Source organism: Bos indicus x Bos taurus, chromosome 11, assembly GCF_003369695.1.
Source record: "Bos indicus x Bos taurus breed Angus x Brahman F1 hybrid chromosome 11, Bos_hybrid_MaternalHap_v2.0, whole genome shotgun sequence".
NCBI lineage: Eukaryota > Metazoa > Chordata > Mammalia > Artiodactyla > Bovidae > Bos > Bos indicus x Bos taurus.
This window is the reverse complement of record NC_040086.1, coordinates 33198545-33221781: the sequence shown is the minus strand read 5'-3', so window position 1 is coordinate 33221781 and position 23237 is coordinate 33198545. Positions and strand designations below refer to the sequence as shown.

General features: G+C 39.8%; 1 protein-coding gene across 27 annotated transcripts in view; it reads left to right on the top strand.

The window, feature by feature from the left end:
* The first annotated feature begins 8916 nt into the window (after positions 1–8916).
* Positions 8917–23237, top strand: part of NRXN1 (neurexin 1) — a 1214076-nt gene continuing 1199755 nt past the window's right edge. For 8 of the 27 annotated variants that reach the window (XM_027555238.1, XM_027555250.1, XM_027555245.1 and 5 more), the window contains exons 1-2: positions 9013–9426; positions 12137–13793. In XM_027555238.1, coding sequence (XP_027411039.1) covers positions 13022–13793 — 772 coding nt within the window. In that variant the 5' untranslated portion in view covers positions 9013–9426; positions 12137–13021. Of the gene's footprint in view, positions 9427–12136; positions 13794–23237 lie in introns of all 27 variants that reach the window. The other 19 variants (XM_027555254.1, XM_027555262.1, XM_027555252.1 and 16 more) reach the window with 5 other exon arrangements.

Below are 23237 nucleotides of genomic sequence, written 5' to 3'. Positions count from 1 at the left end.
AAGTCATCTAGCAGACTGCTTCTTATACTAGTTTCCCCATATGTGTATTTTCCCAAGCCTCTCTATCATGTATATACTGTATTAGTTTCCTAAGGCTATCATAACAAATGACCACAAACTAGGTGATTTAAAACAGCAAAAACTTATTTTCTTACTATTCAGGAGACTAGAATTCTGAAACCAAAATGTGAGCAGGGTTAGTCCTTTCTTGAAACTCTGAGAAAGAATCTGTTCCATATCTGTCTCAGAGGTTCTGGTGTTGCTGGCATTTTTGGCATTCCTTGGCTTGTAGCTGTATCGCCCTGATTTCTTTGTCCTTATGGATGTTCCTTGTATTTCCTCTGTCTCCAAATTTTTATTTCCATATAAGAACACTTGTCTTTGGATTTGGTGGTGGTGGTTTAGTCGCTAAATTATATGAGACTCTTTTGATCCCACGGACTGTAGCCCACCAGGCTTCTATGTCCATGGGATTTCCCAAGCAAGGCTCATCCTACCCCAGTATGACACCATCCTAACTTTAGTACATCTACAAAGACTTATTTCCAAGTAAGGTCACATTCACAGATACTAGAGGTGAGAACTTCAACATATCTTTTTGGGGGACAGAATTCAACCCATACCATATCTAAGCAGCCATTAAACTAGAGAAGCCAAAGGATTTGTCTAGTGTGCTAAACAGAGTTAATAACAAAGCTAGAGCTAGGAAACATACGTTACTCAGAATGCAGCGTTTCTTCCCATACACCAAGCTGCTTAAAAAATCATCTTCCTGATTCCAGTAGATAAACCTTTAATCTTGATTTTATCTATGTATTCACTCTATATTCTTGGCTAGATTTAGAACATATAAATACATCTTTTGAAATACTGAACTCAGACAAAAATAATGCACAAGTGTAAGTTTGCATGTGTATGTGTGAACATAAATGTGAAGGTGACAAATTGGCAGCCCATGTGCCATTTCCAAGCATTGAAGAAATCTGTTTTGTCCTATGCAATGTTGTTATGGAGGCTATTATTATTTTTAATGATTTATGATTTTAGAAAGCAGTAGATTCTATATAAAATTCCAAATTTCCGACAGCTTCTGAAAAATGATATGATCTGGAAACACTGGGCCCAACTGACCACAATCTGCTAGAGCTGGGGTGTGGATGCCCTTTTTAGAAAATGCGCAATCTGTAGTTGGCCACAGTGCCAACCCATCCTCATTGTTTCCCCAGTTCGGTTTACCTCACTCATGTATGTCACATACTGAACTTGCTTACATTTCTGTCTCCTCTCCTTGATCTACAGAAAATTAAATTGTCTAGTATTGTACTATAGTTTAATTCAGTGAGATGTCTAGATCAAGTGCAAACATTTTAAGATTTAGTTCATTTCCATTTTACTGTTATATTTCCTTCAACAGGAGAAAAGCTCTTATAAAAATAAAATTCTTGTCAATTTGGCTTTACGTGTAACTTCAAAAGCCCAAGATTATTTTTTTGTTTAAAAAGTTAGTATCTCTAATTTGTGAAATTCCAATAGTGTATACTGAATATCTACCATTGTCTTTATTTTTAATATACTTAGCTTTCTGTGTGTGTATGATTAGTGTATGTGTGATATATGATTAAGTGTATGTGTGATATATGATTAAATGAAAAACAGTATTAAGCAGAGGCAGTGGAGAAAAAACTGGGTATGAAAGGTAAACATAAGCACTACAGGAGAAGGAGAGAGCCCTGGAAGAATAATGAGGCTTAAAAATGGACTGCAAGCAGATCCAACCAGTCCATTCTGAAGGAGATCAGCCCTGGGATTTCTTTGGAAGGAATGATGCTAAAGCTGAAATTCCAGTACTTTGGCCACCTCATGCAAAGAATTGGCTCATTGGAAAAGATTCTGATGCTGGGAGGGATTGGGGGCAGGAGGTAAAGGGGACGACAGAGGATGAGATGGCTGGATGGCATTGAGTCCATCACCGACTCGATGGACATGAGTTTGAGTGAACTCTGGGAGTTGGTGATGGATGGGGAGGCCTGGCGTACTGTGATTCATAGGGTCGCAAAGAGTTGGACACGACTGAGCGACTGAACTGAACTGAATTGAAATATATACATATAAAAATGAGGGGGACTAGTCTGTGATAAGATGGGAAACAGATAAACAATAAACAATAATTCACACAAGATGTGCCTTAAAAGCTACCTACAAATTATTTCAATATGCCCACACAGAGAATTGATTCCACAGATTTTGAGGAAGGCTGAAATTAACCAAAGGTACAATAAGGTTTTGAGTCTCACCGGCATCTAGAACATCAGCACAGCTCTTGATCTTCCCTCAAAAGTCACAGTAAGGGGAAATAAACTGTATTGGTTAAATTAAACACACTGGCTGCAAGGGCTCCATGAAAATAAGTGTAAAGCTAGATTCTGATGGATGAGAAAATTCCTTTCCTGAAGTCTAGCCATCGGAAATGGGAGAAATTGACTGTGAGTAGGGATGTGATAGCTCACTGTTATCAAATAGCTCCCTGGTAGCTCAGTGTTATCAAATCTGCCTGCAATACAGGAGACTTGCAGGATTCTCGGGTTAGATCCCTGGCTCAAATATGTGACTAATCAGGGAATAAAATCACCCCCACAGGGATTTCTCACAAATTAGTTTAGTAGCTGCTATTCTTCTTCAGAAAGATATTTCATCATTGTAGGGGGAAGGAGAGGTGGGAGGGAGGCATGAAGGAACATAAACAGGTGTTAGTGGTGCCTTAGATTTAAGAACACTACCCTTCAAAAGCACTGAGAAGTGAAGTCTCAGTCGTGTCTGACTCTTTGCGACCCCATGGACTGTAGCCCACCAGGATCCTCCATCCATGGAATTTTTTAGGCAAGAGTACTGGAGTGGGTTGCTGTTTCCTTCTGCAGGGGATCTTAGGGATCCTATATTAAAACCTCTCTAGCAGGTGCATCAGTTAGAACTTAAAGTACTATCCTCAAGTACCTATTCATGTGCTTTCTCTACCTTGGCTTGACACATTAATAATTATCATTATTCAAGTAATTTGTAGCCATTAAAAACCAGCCTATATTCTAATTACTGAAAAATTATATATTCATGAAAGTAGCCTAGTTTTACTTTGCCAAAGATTTTTTTTTCAAGTAGTACAAAACAATATAACATGCTGAGTTTGCTTATTTCTTTTGAAAGTAACTTAGTAAACTTCATGAGAAATTATAGGGCTTTTTCTATATGAAATTTCTAGTATTTTTTTCCCATTCTATAGCTGAGTCCAAAGACCTAGACTTATTGTATTTCTTTGCATTTAAAAACTCCTCTAAGTTGTTTTGTTGAAAATGAGGTTTACACAGGGGCATGTTCAATAACTATTCATCAACTTTTGTTACTACAAAACCATGTCGATTCATACAAAGGAAACCAGCTAGACATTTAGCCACAAACCAAATAATAGTGTTGTATTTACTATTAAAATAAATAAATTGTAAACTAAACAATAGCATTCCAATTATGCAACAGTGATACTGTTATTAAGTAGAGGAATTCACTATTAGTCTGAAATTTAGTTGAGAATATCATTTAATCTAATCTCTCCCTAGTAATACCATTATTTCAGTAGGAAACAATGGCTTTCATTTTGATCACTTGTATCACAGCAAATAGAAAATCCCTCAAAATGATAAATCTTATTGCTCTTTTAAATTATCTACCATCTTTAGTGGAAAGGCAGTTAATACATATCAACTCATATTTTCCCTCATTATTACCACACATTTCTTCTCAATCACATATTTGTAAAGCTAAAACCCTCTTCCAAATTGATATCAGTCTTGGAATGCATGGGTATCTCAAAACCTCCACATTGCCTTAATGTTAATTGAGAAAGTAGGTGTTTACACTGATCTCCTAATGTTAAAGCACAAGCTATGATTGTGGCAACAAACACAGAGTGTCTCTATATTCATTTCTCAGTCAAAAAAAAATCTTATCGCTTATTTTCATTTATTTTTAGTGTAGAGCAAGCTTCCAAGTTAGAATGCTCATTAATATTTAATACCTTATGGAAATATATTTGTTTATGGTGATCACGCATTTCCATTTTTGTTGTTGCAAAATGTTTACCAGTTTGTATGAGATATTATTTATGTTTCCATATTTGGGTTGTTAGGAATTCTCCCAATCAGACATAAGCATAAACAACCACCTTGATTTCACAATTATCTCATTTGTTCTGAGTAGTAGAAAGGGGCAGAAGTTAAAATCCTTCACACAGTACTGTAGCCTAAAATTGGTAGATTCCCTTAGGTGATTGGAGAGGAATTAATCCTAGTTTCCACCTTTCTAAAAAAAAAAAGAAAGTACTAGATTCTTCTGACAAATGTTGAAAGTGTCAATCACTTAGTACTGTCTGATTCTTTGTGACCCCATGGACTGTAGCCTGCCATTACCTTCTTCAAGGGATCTTCCAGATTCAGTGATCTAACCAGCGTTTCCTGCTTAGACAGCGGATATTTTTACTGTCTGAACCACAGGGGAAGCCCCTACAAATATTAAATTGCCTCAAATTTATTTCAATAGGAATCATTTTACATCTTACCTACAAACAAAAAAAGAAATAACATTAAAAACACCTCATCCGTTTTCATTAAGATACTTTATATAGTATTTGCCATTAAGGAAAGATATTTCTAATACATTCCAAAGTTGGCTGTGTAGTTTTCTGAATTCCTCTTGATGAAACTCTTAAAAAAGGAATGAACATTAATTAACATTTGTATTATGTCAAGTAGTGTGCTGCTGCTGCTAAGTCACGTCAGTCATGTCCGACTCTGTGCGACCCCGTAGACGGCAGCCTACCAGGCTCCCCGGTCCCTGGGATTCTCCAGGCAAGAACACTGGAGTGGGTTGCCATTTCCTTCTCCAATGCACGAAAGTGAAAAGTCAAAGTGAAGTCGCTCAGTCGTGTCCAACTCAGCGATCCCATGGACTGCAGCCTACCAGGCTCCTCCATCCATGGAAGTTTCCAGGCAAGAGTACTAGAGTGGGTCGCCAGTGCCTTCTCCAAGTACTGTGCTAGGCGTATTCAATCATTTGATGAGAGGTAGACCACTCCAGTACTCTTGCCTGGAAAATCCCATGGATGGCAGAGCCTGATAGGCTGCAGTCCATGGGGTCGCTAAGAGTTGGACACGACTGAGTGACTTCACTTTCACTTTTCCCTTTCACTCATTGGAGAAGGAAATGGTGGCCCACTCCAGTGTTCTTGCCTAGAGAATCCCAGGGATGGGGGAGCCTGGTGGGCTTCTGTCTATGGGGTAGCACAGAGTCGGACACGACTGAAGTGACTTAGCAGCAGCAGCAGCAGAGTAGCATGGTGTTTAAGATCACAGTCTTGAGTTTGAATATTTCTTTGCTCTTATATTGCTAGGTGTGACCTTGACTGTCTTGGTTAACCTCTCTGTGCTTCACTTTTCTCATTGATATTATGAGTGAAGTCCTAGACTCTTTCCTATAGGGTTGTTGTGAGGGATACACTAAGTTAATGTAAGTAAAATACTAGAGCAGTTTGGCATGGAGTAGACACTTAGCATCAGATATCAGCATTATCTTCACCAGATCTAATAAAGTGTCATTATCTTTTACTGATGAGGAAACTAGTGTTCAGAGAGTTGAAGCGATTTACATTTAGAAACAACCCAGCAAGTCATATTTTCATGACTGCAGCCATGAAATTAAAAGACACTTACTCCTTGGAAGAAAAGTTATGACCAACCTAGATAGCGTATTGAGAAGCAGAGACATTACTTTGCCAACAAAGGTCCATCTAGTCAAGGCCATGGTTTTTCCAGTGGTCATGTATGAATGTGAGAGTTGGACTGTGAAGAAAGCTGAGGGCCGAAGAACTGATGCTTCTGAACTGTGGTGTTGGAGACGACTCTTGAGAGTCCCTTGGACTGCAAGGAGATCCAACCAGTCCATTCTGAAGGAGATCAGCCCTGGGATTTCTTTGGAGGAATGATGCTAAAGCTGAAACTCCAGTACTTTGGCCACCTCATGCGAAGAGGTGACTCATTGGAAAAGACTCTGATGCTGGGAAGGATTGGGGGCAGGAGGAGAAGGGGACGGCAGAGGATGAGATGGCTGGATGGCATCACTGACTCGATGGATGTGAGTCTGAATGAACTCCGGGAGTTGGTGATGGACAGGGAGGCCTGGCGTGCTGCGATTCATGGGGTCGCAAAGAGTTGAACACGACTGAGCGACTGAACTGAACTGAAGGGGTAGGCACATAGGACTTTTTGTTTTAAAACTTATGCATGAAGAATAAGACTTTTAATATATTAATTTCTTTGAACTAGAAAATCACAGAAGACAGCCTGTGGAAAACTATAATCCAGTGGAAACACTGTGTAGACCAACTGAAGATAAGATCCAAATTCACAAAGGTAAAATGAAAGAAACTAAATAATTAATCAGGTCTTACATACTGATGGCAATCAATGGGTTTTAAGAGTCCAGGTAAAAGACAGGACTTGGACTCTTAAGAGAGCCTCTAGAAATCTGCTAGCATCATCAGATTTACTGAGGAACGTACACAGATTACAAGGGTATTGTGGAACCCTTACGATTCAATTATGAACCCTTTTAGATTCAATTCTTATAAATAAGCTGTCCCTTCTACTTACTTTTGTAGTAAGCTTTACCTCTATAAGAGACATATATAGGCACATTTTATATGCTATTTGTTCTAGAACCTATTGATAATTTTTTTTAAATACCCTAAATTAGGTAGAGTATATTTGTGGTTCAGATTCACTTATGACTGATTAACCATCTAGTCAAGGCTATGGTTTTTCCAGTGGGCATGTATGGATGTGAGAGTTGGACTGTGAAGAAGGCTGAGTGCTGAAGAATTGATGCTTTTGAACTGTGGTGTTGGAGAAGACTCTTGAGAGTCCCTTGGACTGCAAGGAGATCCAACCAGTCCATTCTAAAGGAGATCAGCCCTGGGTGTTCTTTGGAAGGAATGATGTTAAAGCTGAAACTCCAATACTTTGGCCACCTCATGAGAAGAGTTGACTTATTGGAAAAGACTCTGATGCTGGGAGGGATTGGGGGCAGGAGGAGAAGGGGACGACAGAGGATGAGATGGTTGGATGGCATCACTAACTCGATGGACGTGAGTCTGAATGAACTCCAGGAGATGGTGATGGACAGGGAGGCCTGGTGTGCTGTGATTCATGGGGTCACAAAGAGTCCGACACGACTGAGCGATTGAACTGAACTGAACTGAACCTTAGATAAGGTATTTTTCTGAGACTTAGAGTTACATTATTTAATAATTCACTTTAAAAATATCATGTTAGCAGTTATTAGTTCATTACATTCCCAAAGTAATCCTGTGGAATAAATTGGCACTCACTAGTACCCATACTTTACATTCAAGGAATCTGAATTTCAGAGAAGTGACTTCCATTGGTTCAGAGAGAACAGAATGGGCTTGGAACTAATAGAAAGAAGCTAGCATTTATTCAACACAGTTCTCAACTATTTTATATCTATTTATTAATTTAACCTCCACAACAACAAATAGATAAATTGGGAACTGTTAACATATCCATTTTACAGATGATGTGACTGAGGCATTGCAAGATTAAGCATTTTACTTAAGGTCACAGCTGCTACATGGCAGAGATGAAATTCAAGCCCAGATAACCTGATTCTAGTTCCCACACATTTAATTACTTGACCACACTGCCTTTCTGAACCCAATAAAAATAATATAATTTATTCCTGTCTCCAAGTTATTTAGACTCTTAGACAAGCAGTGAAAGTATAAATAGGCTTATCAAAAGGAATGAGTTCTGGTTTCTTTGGCAGGAAATGGATATCAGATTAGGAATGTATATTATTTTAGTACTCCTAAATTTGTCTACTTCTTACAGTTTTGCTATATAGGGCCGAAATGCAGAAAATAGTCTTACCTTAACAATATTTAAGGCTGAAGCTATTAGGCTTGTGGTACTGAAATAAATATGTCTGCTTTTTATGCTCTAAAACTAACCCAGACTAGGAATATAATAGGGTTAGAAATTTAAATGTCCATAGGACTCAAACTATAATTAAGCCACACACCTCAGACTTCTCTACCACCTATTTTTGCAAGCTTCCTTTAGATTTAACTCCTTTGTCACCAAACTCAGCAATGCCTACTGGGCATGCCCAGTGATATGGTCAGTGCCTTGTATCAAGTTTCACTTCCTCCAGGTTTTACCAGCTGCAAAAGGAAGGAGGAGATAGAGCGAAGAGTTAAACAGGAACAGAACTTGGTTCAGCTCCGGATGTCCATGCCAGGGCAGAGCACAGAAAGCTGGGGGAGGAGAAGGGATGAGGAGACGTTACCACCAAAGTACCTTGTCCAATAGATGAGTCTGGGCTCTTAAACTGGCACGTTAACTGGGTGGGTCCCTTTTGCATCTTTTTGGCAAAGCTTGGGCAGATCGTGAAGATCTGAAGTGATCACCCATCCCGGGGCCACTGTAAGGGGTGGGGCAGGGACCGTGGATCTGGGGGAATGCCAGCGACTGTGTGAACCTTGCCTGTCTCTGCATTCCTTGAAGAGCTGCAGCTTTTCTAGGGTTCCAAGCAAGAGATCAAAGTGCACAAGTAAAGCGAGAGCTCATCTTAATCACGGACTCCTTGGCCCCTTCCTTTTGGCCCTGGAACCAACCCTCTCAGATACCGTTGCCCAATCACGACTAAACCCCGGAGAAGTGGAATCTCCACACAGCTTTCCGTGGGTCTAGCAGGGGCCTGGGCATGCTCAGTAGGCTACGTGTTTCTCTCTTTCTTTTTTTTCCTCTCTCTCTCTCCCTCTCCCGCTCTCTCCTCTTCCTCTTTTTCTATATCCACCTCCCCTCTCTCTCATGGGGGAGGGTGGGTGGTGACAAGTTAGAAGCACTCGCGTTAGGTCCCCGCCCCCAGGATCGGGCTCCCCCGGCAAGAGGACGAAGCAAAGGCAGAAACACACCTCACTGCGCAGCATCCCCATCGGGAGGGGCTGTGCCCGGCGGGCTGAGCCCACCAGTATCCCAGTCTGGGGACGGCCCGCCGCTCTCCATGGTACTGCGGAGAGCTCAGCTCCGCCCTTCTCTTTCAGAAGGACAGCACCCAACGTCACGTAACCCAGCCTTCTCGGGCTCCACGACCGCCTCCTCCTTCCCAGCTCTTTCCCTCTCCTCCTCCTTCTGCTCCCCTCCTTTGCCTGTTCTCCCCTCCCGCACTCCTGGAGATAGACGCTCAAGCCTGACGCCTCTCAAAAGGCAGCAGCAGTCGCCTTATCCACAGACCTCAGGAAATTCGCTTTGACCGTTGCATGCCTCAAGCTCTGGCTCGAGCTAAGGGGGAATAACCGGGCAGGTAAAGAAGCTCAATTTGTGTTGGGGGGGAGGGGATGGGGCGAGGCTAGCTGGAGAAGGATATCTTTCCCCATTGTAATTGAGCCAGGATCTGCCACAAATGCACTGGGAAGAATGGGTGGTGGGAGGGTGGAGGAGTATAGATCTTGGTTGTTTTGCATGAAGCTTTTTAAATAATGGCAAGAAGATGAGATGGTGGAGCTGGGGTAGTAACTTGAAGACTGAATGCAGTGATTTATTAGCAGAAAAAGAAAACGGGCAAGTTAGAAACCAAAGCAATAAAATACATCTAGAGCTACATCTTTCTTTCCCTTCCCCATCAGCCCCATGCTGTGCCTAGCCTTAATTTGTGCAGTCGACTCCAGGCTCCAAGAAACTGCACTGGTATTAGAGATGGGGCTTAGAGACTGGGCGGGAAAGCCAGGGAGAATTTTGGGTGTGCATTGGTATTAAGGGACTTTGAAATATCCAGGGGGAAATGATAGGCGCTTCTAAAAATCCTCTCAAATATTTCAGGTTCTTTATTATGATATATTGAATGATGCATGGAAAGGTATGTGCATGTTTGTGCGTGTGTGTGTTACCATAAACATATTAAAATAAATGCAACTGCAGCCCATGAGCATACTGTATCGATCCTTCCAGTGGCTTGGGAATGAATTTGATTCTAGAAATGAAAGAAAAGATTAATGAGGCTGTTAGTCTGCTTTTGAATTAGAGCGCTTCTTCCTTTGGCTGCAGTGAGGTTGTTTTTCAGATCCTTTTATTTTATCCTCTAATTTGTGAACTCGCCAGGTTTTCCCGGCACCTAGAGAGAATCCTTTTCTCCATATAAATACAGATACTCTCTCACACACAATGAGCTTCCTCTAAGAACTGGAAGAGTCAGTTGACCTCCCCTGTGGTAAGAATATATGTTTTCCTCCCTCTCTTACATTCCTTAAAAAAATTGTCAAGATATGCATCGTTGGAGGAGGGCAAGAGAGCGGTGTAAAGAAAGGTTTTATGATCTATGGAATGTCAATTAATAAAACAATTGATTCCAACTGACTAACAAAAAAAAAGGTTTTCTAACACAGGAGCTTGTAAATGGTTTCAAAGCACTTACTCTTGATCTTGAAATTTCAGGTTTATTTCACAATAACCGAAAATTTCACAGATTTCTGAGTCCACTTAAAAAATGAAAGTCTTCTGAATAATATGTTTCTTAGAATGATTTTTAAGAGCACTTTTCTTTGGGTTTGGAGCAGGAGTAGACAAGATATGGCTGGTGATTACTGATGGTGTGGCATGTATCAGCCGTAATAAAAAAGCAACTGAGATTTTAATTTCCCTTTGCTAGTGGGCAGTGTGTGTAGTGTGTTGTGTGTGTACTGAAAGAGAGAGAACCGGTCATCAATTTCATCTGGGGAGGAACTTGAAGTGGGATCCCCTAGCTTGGTGGCTCTCAGATGACACCTGTAGGGATTGCTCTGTATTGAAGACAAATGTTCTTGGTTCCCTTCATGGAGGAGCAGCAGCACAATGCGGTGCCATAAATTACTGCTAGTTTCAGCTTGTAGGAAAAAAAGTGTTAATTGGATAGTGAGTTTCTGTGTCTAGGCAATAAACTGGTGTCTGTGCCTGTGTATGTTGTGTGTGTATGTGTTGGGCGGGGGGAGATAGTGAGAAATGGAAATGGTGAAGGAAATACATATATTTCCTTAACCGGACCAGATGATACATTGTGATTTTCTTGGTTAAATATGAGAGTAATTTTTGGTTAAAAAAAAAAGACTGAAAAACAATTCACTATATATGAGTTCTATACCATTACAAGAACCTGTCAGATTAGAGTTGAATAAAGAGAGATGACTTAATAGTATAGTGAGTAATTCAAAGATATGATTTTAAATGTGAGCTTCCTCGAGCCATAGCAGCTAAGGTGACACAGTAGCTATTCTAACCACACAAATTCTAAGAGCTGACAGCCAGAAAGGACTTGAAGAGGAGTTAAGATCACTGCACTGTTAGGCAAAATATTAAATACTTGACTTTAGAGGAGTTAATATTATGGCAGTTGAGACACAAATGCTGCCGAAAACTGACATCTGACTCCAGTGAGGTATTTTCTCTTATAGTGAATGATTCCTTCAATAAAAAGGAAGAAAATACTCATTTGAAATTTAAGAATCCCAAACAACCATCAGCGTTCTTCTCTCTCTAAGAAAAATAAGAGTAGGAATGCTACACAAATCCATGCTGGCAGCTTCCAGTCAAGTTTGGTATGCTTTGCCTGTTGTAAAATCAGCTATTAACTGAGATTTAAATAAGCTGTATTTTTATTGTCTATATAACCAGTGCACATATAAGCAGAAGTTTCTAACAAAGTCTTTCTCTCCCCTCTTCTTTTCACATATTTTAAACTTTCTCAGAAACATTAAAATCTAACATTAACCAAATTTCTATTTAAAAGAAAAAATTTGGGAGGGTTACCTATTAATGGTTACAATAAACTACAAGGGTGTGGTACTGGCTGATTGTAAGAGTGTGATATTAACTATTAGGAGACATTAGTTCTTCTTACTTATAGATCAGGACAAATAAGTTCCTTCCAATAAGGTTAACTCTGACTTGCTAATAACAGCAATTATATACCTGATTTCTGGGTTGAATAATGATTATATGATACTCAGACTTTAGAACTTAATTTTTATTTTAATTCTCTGCAGATTTCTGGGTCCTTATAAAAAGACAAAATAAAACCAAAATGCATCACCAACACACGACCAATTGATACACTGGCATGTTAGCTTGGCCTTGCAGAGACGGAGAGGAGAGAAGAGGAGCTGGTGTGTTTTCCACCTCTAACAGCTTCTGGCTATTTCACAGCTTCAGTGTTTGAACCCTATTGTTGGGGAGGGAAAAAGAGAAGTAAAGCCCTGAGGCCATGTGCAAGGAATTCTGCTTTGGCTACAGAGATACTGGAAGTCTATGATAATGGCAGAAGACGCAGGCCTTTGAAGCTACTCGGGTTGATAAGTGGTGCCTTACTGGTTTGGACACTGCACCTGGAGGAGAAACACCTGAGGTGTTACCAAGCATTCAAGGATCCTGGTTCTTTGCTGGCATCTTACTTCCCTGGAAAGTGTTTGCTTTTTACCTGACTCTAACCGTTTCCCTTTTGCCTGGTACCACTGCTGATACCTGGCAGATAATGGTATTTGAAGAGTGAAGTCTCTGTCGACCCCACCAATGCCCTTGGACTAGTTCATCGGACTCAAATGGATGCGTGATTTCCCTTGATTTTCTGTTGACACCTTTTTCCAGAAGGTTGCTTCCAAAGTGTATCCTCCCTTTGGTCCGGAAGTTCTGTGGCTGCCCTGTGCTACTGGGGTCTACGTTTTCCAGTTGGGAGGGGACTATAGGGAGAGAGGGAGGGGTTGCTGGAAGAAGAAGAAGAAAAAAAGAGCTAGATAAAGGAGGGGACATTCCTCCCACTCCTGCCCGTCCCCTTACCCGACTTCTTTCCGGACCCCGATTTCTGCATCACGGTGTCCAAGATCATTTTGACCCTGTCGGCCCCGGCACCCCCCCGCCGCACCCCAGCCCCGAGCATGGGGACGGCGCTTCTCCAGCGCGGGGGCTGCTTTCTCCTGTGCCTCTCGCTGCTGCTCCTGGGCTGCTGGGCGGAGCTGGGCAGCGGGCTGGAGTTCCCGGGTGCTGAGGGCCAGTGGACGCGCTTCCCCAAGTGGAACGCCTGCTGCGAGAGCGAGATGAGCTTCCAGCTGAAGACGCGCAGCGCCCGGGGCCTAGTGCTCTACTTCGACGACGAGGGCTTCTGCGACTTCCTGGAGCTCATCCTGACGCGCGGCGGCCGTCTGCAGCTCAGCTTCTCCATCTTCTGCGCCGAGCCCGCCACGCTCCTGACGGACACGCCGGTCAACGACGGCGCGTGGCACAACGTGCGGATCCGCCGGCAGTTCCGCAACACCACGCTCTTCATCGACCAGGTGGAGGCCAAGTGGGTGGAGGTCAAGTCCAAGCGCCGGGACATGACGGTGTTCAGCGGCCTCTTCGTCGGGGGGCTTCCCCCGGAACTGCGCGCCGCGGCTCTCAAGCTCACGCTGGCCTCCGTGCGGGAGCGAGAGCCCTTCAAAGGCTGGATCCGCGACGTGCGGGTCAACTCCTCTCTGGCCCTGCCCGTGGACAGCGGCGAGGTCAAGCTGGACGACGAGCCGCCCAACAGCGGCGGCGGGAGCCCGTGCGAAGCGGGCGAGGAGGGCGAGGGCGGCGTGTGCCTCAACGGGGGCGTGTGTTCCGTAGTGGACGACCAGGCGGTGTGCGACTGCTCGCGAACTGGCTTCCGTGGCAAGGACTGCAGCCAAGGTAAGGCCCGATGACGCTGGAGCCCTGGGGCCTTGGCCTGGGCAGGGTACGGGGAGGAAGGGCGAGGCAGGCCGGGGCCTGTGCATGCGGGCTTCCTTCTCTGGAGAGCTTGTGTCGCGTAGGGTCCAGGTGAAAACCTGTTTCGGGCCTCTCCGCCCTCTTACCTCCCACAGCCCCTCCCGTGGCCTCTTGGGAAAGGTTGAGCATTCCCCATTTTCAGGTTCAGTTTCCTCCCGGAGCCCTTTCCACTAGTCCTACTTCCTTCCAAGTGGCAAGTAAAATGACCTCTCTTCTTCAGTCCTCGGGTTCTTTGCCAAGCCGTTTCCTCTCTTCACTGGACTGGGGCCCACCAGAACATATAATGTGCTTTTCCTCTGTCACCACTGTCTGTAATACACAGATTTCCCCCGTAAGATGCAGATTGGGCATATGTTTGGTGAAAAATGAAGTCAAGAGAAATTGACCATGGTTGAGAATCCCCACATAGTTGGTAATGGGCAAGGGAGACAGGATTCATAGACACAGCTGTGCCTTTTACAAGTAGAGTGGCCAGTCCTGCTCCTGTGGGGAAAGGGGGGTGGAGTAGGGCAGGACTTGTGCAAGATTTCTTGATTAGGAGGAGGGTTCTTGGAATTAATGGTAGTTTCTTTGGCTATGTCCAACATTTGTTGGTTTAATCAATTATTTCTGTGGTTTCTTGAAGTGGGAGAGAGGTCAGCTCATGTTTAGAAGAGTTAGAGATTAAATAGCATATTTCTTAATCAGATGACTTGGGAAGGTAAATAGTAGAGAGATTTAGACGTTGGACTGGGAAGCGTCTGCAGGCTAATAAACAGGGGATGCATATGAAGCATTGCAAGAGATTTTCCAAGGATATTCAGCTAATGATATTTATCTGAGTAGTGGAGGCCAAGTTGTTGTTCTTAGGGATTGAAACTGTGGAATTAAAAAAAAAAAAAACCCTCATACCTCTAAGTTTAATTTTCTCCCTTTTATACATAAAATTCAGTCATCAATGTATTTTTCCAATGTTGCTACATAACAATGACCAAGGAAAAATATTGTTGTATAGATATAGGAAAGCCTGTGAACAAAAAGTGAACGATATGAAAAAGAAATATGAATGTATCCATGGCTGAGCAGGAGAGATGTCAGGGTTTAAAGTAGATAGCTTTTGGGTCAAATCAAGACAATCAACAACATATGGATAAATGGCATTTATGGCTGTTTTTTAGAGGTGAATTATTAAAGCTTATTTTGAAAGCTTTAGAGACAAAAACTCTATGTATGGCTGTATTTTATTGTATAATATCTTCTGGACTTTTTTTGTTGTTTTTTATTGCTGACACTGCTAAGGGGAACTAGCCCTTGTAAATCTTACTAGACTTGGCAGTTCTCTCTTACCTGACTTTAAGAGAAATGAAGACTCGATAAAATTTGTAATTGTTTAAACAACAGACAGGGGGAAAAAAATCTAGTCATTAGGAGTTCTATAGCCTTCATGGTTTTATGAAAAAAAAAGTAAGGTGTGACTGTACTGCTTTCTGCCTCCATGAAGGTTTTTGTTTTCATGTATTTTGGCTTAAATAATTATAGAGGACTGTGTATCCCATGGCCTATACCACACTTTAGCTTGATCAGTAAATTTCCATGGATTTAACATCAGGTTTTATAGTTATGTTTTATGAAAAATGAAACAGTATATGCTTTTTTCTCTACCAAATCTAACTTGATTGTAAGCCATAAATAAGTTAGCTACATTTGATGGTTTGCTATAATATAATTTGAAGTTGCATACCTCTGCACTGATACATAGAAATGAATAAAAGATGGACGTTATTTTATGGGACACATTGCTTTAAATACCCCAATGCTGCTTTAAAATACAAAGCAGACAATTTAAGGAAGAACACATGAAATATAACTTCCTTCCTTAAATTAGGAAACGAATATGACACAATGACAGCTTGTTCTGTGTGGGAGGGTGTTTTAAATGAAAATTTTTATTTTTCTGTGCATTTTTAACGTAGGAATCCAGGGATGTGCATAATCAGGAACAGTTAAGAGTGGAGAAAGCATGGCAAAAGTAATATTTTGAAGAGAAGCAGAATTGCATATCTCTGAAATGGAAAATGGAGTGATAAAGGCAGAGCCAGTCTCCCTAGAAAGATTGGCTCCATTTTGCTTATTTTCTCTGTTTCATGTGTGTCAAGTGACTATTAAATAATTAATCGAGAATGGATGCCTCTCCCAACACCAATCATGTATTGATGGCTAGGGATAGATGATTTGTATTCAGATGAAATATAAACAAAGCCCTGCATGTAGCCAGTATTTACACTGATTGCCACATTAAAAAAAAAAACATGGTGATTTAAAAACAAACCCATAATCATTTGAAAAAATTTGGAGAAAAAGATTAACAACAAACATTAAATAATTTTCAAATTATATCTGGTCCCAACTACAATTTTTTAAACTTGATAAAAAGTCTAATATTTTAGTTACCTTTGTATTCCAAATACAGTAAGAATTATTAAAAAGAAAATTTAGGAATATTCTCTTCTTTCTAGAGTGCCTTTAAACAACTTATGCACCTATGGATTTCTAGAATATTTTCATTTAATGACCTCACTTTTATCCTTACTCATTTGTTCAGATAGCCTGACAAGTTTTATTTATTTATTCATGTGGTGATGGAAAGAGAAAACAGAAAGGTTACGTGTCATGATCAGGTTAGTGGAAGAGCCTGGGACCAACCCTCTTACTCTCAAACCCTGTATTTATCATGACTGCTGAATACGCTTTCCATTTTATTAGATTTGATCATTTTTTCAGGTCCAGTGATTATTCAAGAGAATACACACACACACACACACACACACACACACACACACACAGAACTAATGTATATGATGGATGTTTATGGGATACATAGCTTTTTCAGTGAATCATACCCATCTTAAGTGTCCTGGGATCATTATTATTTAATAAGTTTCTACTTAAGATCACTAATAGTTTCCTAGCAGCTTGAAAGAATTAGTGAATTCTGTGGCCACCCAGTTAAAAATGAGAATAAAAAGCTGATCAATGAGAACTTAACTTATACATTTCATTATTTCCAAGTCTAGGTTTTATGCATTTTAGAGCCACTTATACGAAAATGTCATACTAGACTGAGTATCAATTTTATTCACTTCTTCTGTTTAAATAGCCTGAAACACAAGTGGCTTGTGATGGCTGATTGCTTAATATTACTGAACATGACAGTGTGATAGATATCACTTAATGAAGCCTCTGCTTTCTATGACTTTATGAATGTTGCCAGATAGACAACCATATTCACTCATTCATTCATTTTTTTCTTTATCCAACAAGTATTAAGTGCTTTGCATATGCCTGAATCATAGGCCTAAGTGATACAACGGTGAGTAAACTCTTAGAAATAGTTCCTACTTTCATAGGAAGGTAAAAGCCTCACATTCCAGTGAGGAGGCTCAGTAATTAAAAAAGTAAATACATGAAAACTTTAAACAATAGTATATATTTTGAAGGACAAGTACGTTGTACTATGAGAACTTAAAATTGTATGAACTGAATTAATCAAAAAAAGTTTTCCTGAGGGGTGATACTTAAACAAAAATCTGAGAGATAAGGAATTAGCCAGGTAAAGACACAGGAGAAATGTTAAGTCACAGCCTGGTGTAGGAGCTGACATGGCACATTCAGGAAACTAAGGGAAGGCCCTTGAATATGGAACTCTTAGTGCAGTAGGGCCAGGTCCTGTAAGGCCTTCCAACACAGTGTTGAGAATTTTAGTCTTTATTGAAAAAATGATGGAAAAACAATGGAAGGAGTTTAGTGTGGAAGGTAAGGGGGAGGACATCATTATCAAATTTACATTTCAGAATGATCACTCTGACTATAGTGTAGAGAACAGATTGATAGGAGGCCAGAGAAAAGCATTATTTTCTGTTTGTCACTCAACAACATTTGTTAAGCACACACAAATGTTTTGAGTGTCTACATGCACACGCAAACTGTAGACTGAACCAGGGGATAGAGAGGGAAGCAAGATTCTTTTTCTGAGGAAGTTAGAATTTTTGTAAGTTTGGTTCTGTATAGAACTCTGAGGCCACTTGTTTGGAACACTTTGGTTCTACCTGTAAAATGCATTATCTGAACCCTTTATGTGGATTATTATGTGATTTCTTTCAGATATGCCCATTGAATCTGTAGGCTTCTGGACCCCATTGATAGTGCCCTATTTAACTATATGCCCAAGGACCTTGCTCAATATGCCTTCCTTGTGATATATATATGTAGATAGATAGATAGATTTTAGGCTTTCAGTATTTTAACTGCTCCAATAAAGGGAAATACTACATAGATATAATCTTCATAAGGTTAAAAAAATTAAGTAGTTACTATATAGGTAAGTACTGGACAAAAATAATTCAGAGATTTTTGCCAGAGTTTTGTTTGAAGTCTACCATCAGAGGAAAGGTGGATCACCTGTGCTGAAAAAACTTCGAGGGGAATGGAGAAATTCGTAATTTTGATTTAGATAAAATGTTCTGAGAAGCTTTTGAAGCATAACAATGAAAGTCATCTGTCTGATCTATCAAAAAAAGCTTATCTTGGCTATAAAATAGTAATCAAAACTGACCATTTTAGAATGCCACAAATGAAGTGGAATGTGTTAGTTTAACTATGCTGAGATGCTTTTGTAGTATAAAGATTGAATTACTCAAACTTTATTCCTCAATACTGTCATCTGTAAAAATGGTATAATAGTACCTGCTTCAAAGAGCTCTTCTCAGAAGCAAGCAGTTCAGTTCTTGTAAAGCTCTTAGCACAGTTTGCGGCACATAGTAAATATTCTAAAGTACCACTTGTTATTTTTGTTACTGTTATCACCACTACCACTAGCACCACTACTTCTACTGATACCACTTTCTTCAGGGCTACTGTCAAGTAAAACTCAAATATATGCGTGCATGCTCAGCTGTGTCCACCTCTGCAACCCCATAGCCTGTAGCCCACCAGGTTTCTTTGTCCAAGAGAGTTTTTCAGGCAACAGTACCGGTGTGTGTGTTAGTCGCTCAGTCATGTCCAATTCTTTGCAACCCCATGGTCTGTCCATGGAATTTTCCAGGTGAGAATAGTGGAGTGGGTAGCCATTTCCTTCTTCAAAGAATACTGGAGTGGGGTGCCATTTCTTCCTCCAGGGGATCTTCTCCACCCAGGGATCGAACCCCTGTCTCCTGTGTCTCCTGCATTGCAGGCAGATACTTTACCTGCTGAGCCATTGAGTAGGCACTGAGAATTCAAATATGGAACTTCTTTTTTTTTAATTTAAAAGGAATTTTAATGTAATAATGATCCTTGCTTGATTCGCCCTCAAGTTTCAACTTACAAAGAAAAGCAAAGAGTAAACACAGGGAACCTTTATTTCTGTTTTACACAGCTGTGCTCTAATGTTACCCATGTCTGGCTGTAATTAAAAATATTTAAAACATATTCTACTTGAGAAATTTTATTATAATTAAGTGAATCTGTAACACAAAAGCATTTGTAAAAACTGTCATTTTCTACATAAATACTTTTATCCATCCTAATCCCTTAGTGATTTTTTACAATATTTATCCTAATTTATAGGTATCTAATGAATCTATCTTATTTATAATTGGTCTTTGAGGTTCATCTGTAAGTTATTTGTCTGTATGTTACAGAGAAGTTAGCTAATATACTTGAACTTCTAAAAACTCAAGAAAGATTTCTTATAGTTGCATGAACAGATTATATTTTTAGTGTAAAATCATATATACTAGTAACATCATGTTCCAGTTTTGGATAGCATTAAATTAAATTTGATAATTAAATGATTAGTTAAGAAATTTCTGATTGACTACAGAAGGACAGGTAGTAATAATATTTCTCTTATTCTTAGCTGCATTCTGAGTATTAGAACCTTGAGCCACACTGGTTTCTGAAAACAGGACTCACATTCCTTATTACTTTCTCAGTGAGCATTTGGTGACTGCTGTGTTCGTAGGGCTAACTCCTTTAAATATACACTGAAAATTAGGCCTTACTGTAGTTATTCAGGTTTTGTTTTGTTATGGAGATGATAAACCTATTATTAGAAGTTGTTAGGCAAACTGTACTTTCAAAAATTGCACAAGTATTTGACATAATTCAGCATAAATCATTTTTGCATTCTAAAGGATTTTAGTTTGTTATGCATCACAGTATTACATAGAGCTTTTTTACTTTTTCCTTGTGTACTTCTCTATGATTGTATGGCTCAGTTTCTTGCTGTTACTTGGAAGTGTAGAAATTGGTAAGTGTAGTCCTTGCTGAGTAGTAAGTCTTAAAATGTCTGAATTAAGTTTTAGGGGGAGAAAAGTTATTTTGGTTAGTTGCTTTAGAGCTCTTCAGAAATTGCATGGCTTTTTGGTTTTCACTCTTAAGCCTGGATTCCATGCGTTTCCACTTGACTATGGAATGTCTACAGTGCTCTATCAGATTCTTTTCCAACAGTGTTATTGTTTACACAGTGTATGTAAACAGAAGGTGGAGTGGCATCTGAAGAGCTGAATTCCAGATGTGGCATTGCTTCTAAGTTCTGATAAAAGTAGAGTAAGGCTGCTGATGTTCTAAGTTCAGTTTCCAATACTGCACTTCGAGAAACATCTGATCAGGCTACTACGGATTGTGAACTCCAGCTAACCTACCTCACAGAAGGTTTGTGAGTAGATGATAGATGTAAAGTCTCAGAAAAACGTGAAACTTTAGAAGTATCCAATGGCAGTAGGGTAGTGGCTCTAGGATGTTGTGGATGTGAATAGTGAAAATGTTAAACTTGTTTCTGTAAATCTACTTTGAAGTCATTTTCTCTGAATTTTAGATTGTTTACACCCAATAGTAGGTATGAGATTTGATAGAGTTCCCTTAGTACATATTGACACATTAATATAGATAAACTGCTTAAAGAGCTCAAGATCTCCTTGTTCCTCCTATGTAAAATCCAAACAAATGGAATTAGTAACATAAGGTAGCAACTGTATGAGTATATATCATATGATTATCTTTATGTGAAGTTCAAAACAGATACAACTAAATCTGCTGTAATAGAGGTCAGAATAAGGATTCCATTTCAGTGGTGTTGAGCTAGAAGAGGACACAGTGGAGCCTTTGACATAATCTTGATGGTGGTTATATGGGCATATGTATGAGTAAAGATTCACTGAATTATACCCTTAAGATTTATGTACTGTACTGTATATAAGCTCCACCCCCCCAAAAAAAAATCCTTCAGAAGCATTGAATGGAATGCTTCTCAATGAATACCAATGCACTGATTATATACCAAACAAATTGCAAAGGAATCCTTAATGGAAATACATATTTACAAATTTTAGCCCAAGAGTCAGATATTTGCAAAATAAATCCAGTGACCTTTCCAAGAAGCAAGTGTATTTATATATAAATGCATCTAAGAGAAAGGAGAGCGATATTGTTTTCAATTCCTACACAACTTTTAATCTGGTTTCCAATTTCTTGTGCCTTTATATTGGAAATAAAACATAGGGTCATATTTTACATTTATATCTATTTGAGTGAAAATCTTACCAATACATTCAAGCAATATATGTTTTCCAATTAGAACAACTCAACTACTGGTATTTTAGGTAATTTATGATGAATGTATTGTAAAAGCTCAATAAATACTTGAATGAGTGGATATTGGAAAAAAATTTCTAGTCAAGCTATACTCTCTGAACTATAAATAACATGATTTCCCCCCCAAAAAAATATTAGGCATCAGATTATTTCAAAAGGTACACTAGGCCCTCCTACTTTACTGATGCTATAAGCACCTCTTGAATTTGAGTACAATTTAAAATCATTCTGTTTGGAATCACATTTATTATACTTACTATTTAATGCTTACTAAGTGAAAGGCATTGTGCAGTGTACTTTATCTGTTTTACCTTATTTTTTCCTGCAACATCCCACTTGATAGATTTTGTAAAATGCCCATTGTACAGATGAGAAAATTGTATTAGAAAAACTAGCTTGCCAAATATTCCATAGCTCAATGGCAGAGATGAAACTTGAGCGCAGGTGTGTCTTTTGTCCCAGCAGGCAGCTGTATCCATTACATGACAAAACCTGTGTGTCTCACTTAACAGACGGGTGATAACTGCTGAAAATGTGTTCCCTACTTGTCAACTTGGTGCCAATTTGAATGGCTGATTTTTAATAAAGCCTTCAGAATTGACGATTGTGGCAGACTCTTACATTTAGTGCCATTTCCTAATGTCATGATAATAAAGAATTGGATTAGCTTGTCAGGATTCATCACACTCTGTTTATATAATGCTTGTGTATTTGCTTTTTTTGTTGGCCTTCTATTCATATTATGCTTAATAGGTTGATTCTACTCTGCTGCAACCAGAAGTAAAGAACCAATATCTTGCATGTAAAGAATATTACAACTAATTCTTGATCATGTGAATGAAAATACTTAGTTTCCAAATACAAGTGACCCAATTTCCATCTGTTTCAGATTATAGGAGATACAGTTAATTAAAATTATCAAAGTCCATGGTGATTCAGCACAAATGTAAAGACCCAGGCTGGTCCCCTAAGTATACTAAGTGAGAATTGCTGAGTTAGACATGATTCTGCTGAAGATATAGGTGATGGTACACTGGGCACTTAATTGAAATTACATAATGAGAAAGTAGTGTCTCTTTCTGGATAAGTGAATTTGGCTTCCCAATGCATTGCCTAAAATTGAACTTGGGAGTAGTTCTTGGAGTTAGAAAGACATTTTCTCTATGCTGTTTCTGGTATATATGAAACACTATTATTGGAAAGAAGTGGGAAGAAAACAAGACTGACCTGGCAAGACACAAAGTGCTGACCTGGACTCTTGTCTAGTCACTTGTGCTCAAAACTGTCTGAACTGTATTTAGTAAGACACTGATGCCACGTTATGGGAACAAGTGCTGCTTCAAATAGCACTTTCTCAGGTTGATTCCCAGGAGGGATCCGGTGGTTCAGAAGTTAGAAGAGGCACTGCCAAGAAGAACAGTTGCTTCACTAGCATCCTAACATTAGGAGGGTCCTCCCTTTGTTTAATGACAGACATAATGAATTCTGTGTGGATGGCAATCCATAACAGAAGCAGGACTGATCACAGTAACTGTTGTTTGTTACCTTACAATACGTGGTCTTGTATGTAGAGCCAGCTAAACTTGGGTGTTACTCAGACATTGCTAGATTCAGCAGAAAGAACCACTCCAGTCCAGCAGAGGCAAGGAAATGAAAGACTCATGTTTTTCTTCTAAGTAATGATGTCTCTCTATAATTAAGCATGCCTGGACTCTCCTTAGGGAAAAAGCTGGCATGGCAGCATATAACTATAGC